A 6,000-nucleotide genomic window follows, 5' to 3' on the forward strand; every position below is an offset into this window, starting at 1 on the left:
CCGACCTCCTGCGACCTCCCTCACTAACAAGGTGTTTCCGCCCGCAGAATCGCTGCTCACGGGATGATTTTGTTTGATTTCACACCGTTCTCTGAAAACTCTAGAGAACGCAGTGCATGAAAATCCCAGGATACTCAAACCGCCCTGTCTGGCACCAACATTCGGTTCTTAGTCAAAGTCACTTGGATCACATTTCTTCCCCATTCTGATATTGGGTCTGAACAACAGCTGAACCTCCTGACCACGTCTGCATGCTCTTATGCATTGAGCCGCTGTACGTGATTAGCTAATTAGATACTTGCATTTGAGCAGGTGTAAAGGTGTGCCTAATAAAGTGGCCATTGAGTGGATACTGCTGCAGACTATGAGAGTTTCCTGTGCACCAATTTCTTATCGTGTTTTCCTACCCTGCCAGAGGGACTTTTTCCAAATCCATTTGAGTTTCACAGGTTGAGCCAGCATTTAATTGCCCATCTTTAACTGGCGTGGAGAGGGCAGTAATGAGCTGTCCACGTGAACCACTGGAGATGTTGGTAAACTACGATGCTCTACGGACTCCTCGTTAAGGGAGGGTTGCTGACTGGAAAGCATTCGGATTCCCCTAAAAGTTGTGAAATGCGATTTGTTTCTGTAGGTCTCTCTTTTAGTTCTATGGCCTTTTTCTCCACCTTCTGATTCATTTGGCATGGTTCCATAGCAGTTAACGTAATGATTGACAGCACCAGCAACACTGGCAATTCCTGCCACTGTCTGTGAGGAGATTGTACTTTCTCCCCGTAACCAGGTGCTCCGGTTTCCCATGTGCACTCTAGTAAGTCGCGGGCATGTTATGTTAGCGGAGGAAGCGTGCTGATATTTGTGGACTGCCCCCCAGCGTATTCTGGGATTGTGTTGGTCATTGGTTCAAAGAACGCATTTCACTATGTGTTTGGATGTCTCAATGTAGGTGTAACAAATAAAGCGAATCGTTATCTCGAATGCCTTCGCTCCATTAGCCTGAATGATGGAATCAATAGCAATACCTCAGAATGATCTAAACTCACCTACTGTAGTCGTTGGCATGCAAGTGCTCTCAGACATTTCATCATTATGTCAACCTGACTTTTGAAATGAACTTTAATTTTACAGCTTATGAAAATCAAAGAGGCTGCAGATGCTGGCGCTGTGAAATAAAAAAAACTTTATGACCAGAAGACATAGGAGCAGAATTAGGCTATTTCTCCCGTTCTGTCTACTTTGCCATTCATTCATTCATAGCTTATTTCTTTTAAACCTGTTTTCCTGCTTTCTCCTGTAGCCCTTTGCCAGTCAAGAGCCTGTCAATTTCTACCATTGACTTGGCCTCCACAACCCTCTGTAGCAATGAATTCCTCTGGCTGAAGAAATCCCTCCTCAATTCAATCTTAAAGGTGCATCCCTTTATTCTGAGGCTGTGCCCCTGGGTCCTAGACTCCCCCACTTTGGAAGCATCCTCTGCATATCCACTCTGGGCCTTTCAGTATTCTGGCTGTTACTACCTCCTCAGAGGCTCGAGTGTGTTATAGGTATTAGTAATTACAGTATATTTAAATTTGAAATAGTAAATAATTTATGAAGCCCTGACTAATGTAGTGTGTAGTGTTATAAGACCATAAGGCATAGCAAAATTAGAGCCATTGAGTCTTCTCTGCCATTCCATCATGGCTGATTTATTATCCCTCTCAATCCCATTCTCCTGCCTTTTCCCTGTAACCTTTGACACCTAAATTAATCAAAAACCTATCTAACCTATTCTAAATTCACCCAATGACTTGGCCTCCACAGCCTTCTGTGGCAATGAATGCCACAAATTCACCATCCCCTGGCTGAAGAAATTTCTCCCTACTTCAGAACAATCCCTTTATTCTGAGGCTGTGCCCTCAGATCCCAGATTCTTCTGTTATTGAAACATCTCTCCACTTCCAACCTATCCAGGCTTTTCAACATCCAGTAAAACCTTACCTCTGCAGTTGATTTCTTCCTTTGCTTGACTGAGGAATTGGCACGGAATAGCTCAGGTTACACTTTATTCATTCAGGAGGTTGGGTGATGTGTCAAGTCGATCTCTGCTGGTCTGTTGCTGCGTTATACTGAAGGAATTGTAATTGAATGCCCTTTTTGTGCAGTCACTTCCAAGGCCAGTGCAGCAGCCAACCGGCAAGAAGAGGAAACGGATGAATGATGAAATCCCTGAATTCAAGCCTCCCAAACCACTGCTGTGTGGTTCAATCACCATTGATCAGTTTGTACAGAGTCTAGAGAAGGTAAACATCTATAGCATTATCTGACCCACTTCTTGTAAGTCACTTCTGACAAAACCTAGACTTCAGAATTTATTCTCAAAAGCTCTCTATCGAATGTTATGTTGCCCTGTAAATGCTAATAGTCTGGTCAAGTTTTGGTCACGTGCCCTAGTTTGAGATATATAAAGATGCTGGAGTAGGATATTATCAGGATGCTGAGCAGTGGTAATCCAGAAGAAGTGTGACATGATTCGCTTTGGAAGGTTGGAACTTCAGGGTTAATGGCAGGAATCTTCGCAGTGTGGAGTTCACATCCTCAAAGTCGTAGCACAGGTTGATGAGGCGTAGCTGGGATGTTGCCTGGATTAGAGGGCATGTCTTATGAGTATGGGTTAAGCAAGCTAGGGATTTTCTCTTTGGAGAGGGGGATGAAACATGATTTGATAGAAGTGTACGAGATGATAAGAGGCATAGATTGAGTGGACAGATGGAGTTTTTTTCCAGGGTGGAAATGGCTAATACAAAGGGGCATAATTTTAAGGTGTTTGGGAAAAATATAGGTAGGGTGTCTGAGTTGAGAGAGATGGGTGTGTGGTAGAGGCAGATATATTAGGGACATTTAAGATGCTCTTGGATAGGTGCATGGATGATAGGAAAATGTGAGAGGAAAGGGTTAGATTGATTGTGGAGGAATTTAAAAGGTCAGCACAACATTGTGGGACATACTGTGCTAAAAGGTTCCATGTTCTGTCAAATTTTATGTTGCCCTCTATAACTTGATAATTTCATCAAGCTTTTGGTCAACGTCCTGACTAGATGTTTTGCTATGTAAAGATGCTGGAGTGGGATGCAGAGCTGGGCTGAGAAGTACCAGGTGGAGTTCAACCCAAAAAAGTGTGAAGTGATTCACTTTGGAAGAACAGACTTGAAGGCAGAGTACAGAGTTAATGGCAAGATTGTTAACAGTGTGGAGGGACAGGGTCCACATCCAGAGTTACTTCGCAAGTTAACGGGGTTGGAGAAGGTTTGTGGTGTGTTAGCCTTCATCAGTGTAGAAGCTTCAGAGAGGGTGCAGAGGAGACTCACCAGGACGCTGACTGGATTACAGAGCGTGTCTTGTCGAATGAGCTAGGACTCCTCTCTTTGTAGAGAAGGAGGATGAGAGGTGTCTCGATGGATACTTTCCCCAGGGTGGCAAAGCTGGTACCACGTGGTATCCTGCTCAGGTGAGTGAAGGATAGGGCGGGGGGTGGGGTTTACGTGTTAACGGCAGGCAGCTTGCAGAGAGCAGTAGGTACCTGGAATGCCCTGCCGGGGGTGGTAGCTGAGGCAGATACATTAGGGGCGTTTAAGAGACTCACAGACAGGCACTTGTGCAGGAGGGAAGCGTTAGACTCAGGCTTCACGCATTCCAGCTCCGTAGGTCAGCAGAGCATCGTGGGCTGAAGGGCCTGTGACATCCTGAACTGCTTTATGTTCTGTGAATATCGAGGGGATGTCAGAGGCCGGTTTTGTACACAGAGACTGGGAGGTGCCTGGAATGCACTTCAGGGGTGGTGGGAGTGTCTGGTACAATAGGGACATTCAAGAGACTATGAAAGAAAATGGAGGGCTATGTGGGTGGAAAGAGTTTGATTGGTCTTGGGGTAGGTATCTACAGCTCGGTACAGTATTGTGGGCTCAGGGTCATGTACTGTGCTGTAATGTTCTATGTTGTCTGTGCCTAAGACTTTTGCATTTAAGTGACTCTTCAGTAGACACATGGATGATAGAAAACTGGAGGGCTATGTAGGGTGGAAGGGTTAGATTGATCTTGGAGTGGGTTAAAATGTCGGCACAACTTCGTGGGCCAAAGTTGTCTGATTTGTGTTGTAGTGTTCTATAAAACTTCTGTGTTCCTATCCTGCGACCCAGGGCAAAGTCCAGTACTACACAACCTCGGTACCTTTTCTTTTAAAGTGGTTGAAGGGAGAACTTGCCCCACTGGTGCAGATGCCCCACTTGCAGTAACCTCTCCTGTCCTTCCTCCGTAGCATGGCATCACTGACGTCAAGGTTGAGGACACGCCAGAAGGACACATAGTTCATCTTCAGTCCGAAGACACGCTGATTCAAATCGAGGAAGACTCGACGCACATAATCTGTGACAACAACGAGCCACTTCGGACCAAACTCCGCGATTTAGTCCTCAAGTTTCTACAGAAGTTATGAGCAATGTACTGACCTTCCTGTAACTTCTGGATTTGGGGCTCACCCACAGGAACTCTGTACAACCTGTCAGTAGCAGCTGGGGTGCACAGTTGGGAATGCTAGCTTCTCAAGCCTGATCCACCATTCAGTTAGATAATGTGTTTTCCATAGACAGTTCCCGTTATCTGTCTCGGTAGTACGAGTGAGATCATTCGAGTGGAGTATCACGTTGTCTGTTGGTCCCCAGGTGACTAGAGGCTGTACCTGGATCCATGTAACTGGGATGTCAGGGTGGATCTCCTTAATGGAGAAGCCCTGTGCGTGACTGTGACTAACGAAGAGACGCTGATGCATGGGCAGCCGCCATACGGTCCTTAACAGATCAGGACCAGGGCCCAGTGGCATGGAATTCAAGACAACTGGGGACCCTTCACTGCTGCAGGCTTCCTCTGCTGTCATTGCATTTTAAATGGTTTGGCACAGCCTAGATGGGCTGAATTGCCTGTTCCTGTGCTGTATTTTTCTATGACTCTATATGTGATTAAGTCACATGAACCAACTGCAGAGCCAAAAAGAGAAACTACTGGGAGCTCTAAGCAATCAGGCAATATCTGTAGAAAGAGATACCATGAATGATTTGGGCCCAACGATAGATCATAGACACAAAGTGTTATCTGTTTCTCTTTCCACAGATGCTGACTGACCTGTGGAATTCTTCCAGCATCCGTAGTTCTTTTTTTATTATCAACCCATAAGAGCTGAATTAGGACGTTCAGCCCATTAAGTCTACTCATCATGTGATTGAACCCACGGCAGTTAACTGCCGGTTAATTGGTAACCAACTCGTAACGAAGTGTATGAAGCAATACAGCTATCTTGTTTTCCTTACCGTATCAGTTCTGCCTCACAGTAAAATGTAAAAGACTGTTTCTGGAGTAATTAGGAATGAGAAATAACAAATCCTATGCTCTCTATAATTTAAAACTGATTAGGTTTCTCTTTTTTCCCCAGTTCTGAAAAAGGGTTTATGGTCCAAAACCTTACATTCTCTTCCCACAGATGTTGTCTGATATGCTGTGTGTTTTTTTTCTATATTTCTTAGGGTGTTTGTATTAAAGTACAGTTTCCATAAAAAGTTTTCTTGCTAAGAGACCAGAATCAAGTTTTTAATGTTTAGATATAAAAGGACTTTCTGTAAAGCGACGGAAAGGCTGTGTATTCATTCATGGAAGTGGCAATACATCTCGCACAACAAATAGGGTCACACCCCCCCCCCCATCCCATCCCACCCCACCCCCTCCCAATCATTTTGCTCTGTAACAGGGTTAGTGGCAGAATTTTTGAGCAGTGTATATTCCCTGTTAGGAAGGATGTGGACTCTTTCGAGAAGCTACAGAGGAAATTCACCAGGACCCCCCTGGGTTAGAGAGCATGTCTTGCAGGTTGAGTGAGCTAGGTCTAGGAGATGAGCACTACAGTATTTCTTTTCCCAGAATGACCATCGGCTAAACTTAATCCAACAAAAAATTTACTGAAGTGAAACTGGAATT

The 6,000-nt window shown here is 44.8% G+C and overlaps 1 protein-coding gene across 1 annotated transcript in view; it reads left to right on the forward strand.

The window, feature by feature from the left end:
• ints9 (integrator complex subunit 9) overlaps positions 1–5,600 on the forward strand; it is a 57,447-nt gene extending 51,847 nt beyond the window's left edge. Inside the window, exons 16-17 of the mRNA XM_059986730.1 lie at positions 2,145–2,282; positions 4,295–5,600. Of these exons, the coding sequence (XP_059842713.1) occupies positions 2,145–2,282; positions 4,295–4,471 (315 nt within the window). The 3' untranslated portion in view covers positions 4,472–5,600. The remainder of the gene's footprint in view (positions 1–2,144; positions 2,283–4,294) is intronic.
• The last annotated feature ends 400 nt before the right edge of the window (positions 5,601–6,000 follow it).

This window comes from Hypanus sabinus, chromosome 12, assembly GCF_030144855.1.
Source record: "Hypanus sabinus isolate sHypSab1 chromosome 12, sHypSab1.hap1, whole genome shotgun sequence".
NCBI lineage: Eukaryota > Metazoa > Chordata > Chondrichthyes > Myliobatiformes > Dasyatidae > Hypanus > Hypanus sabinus.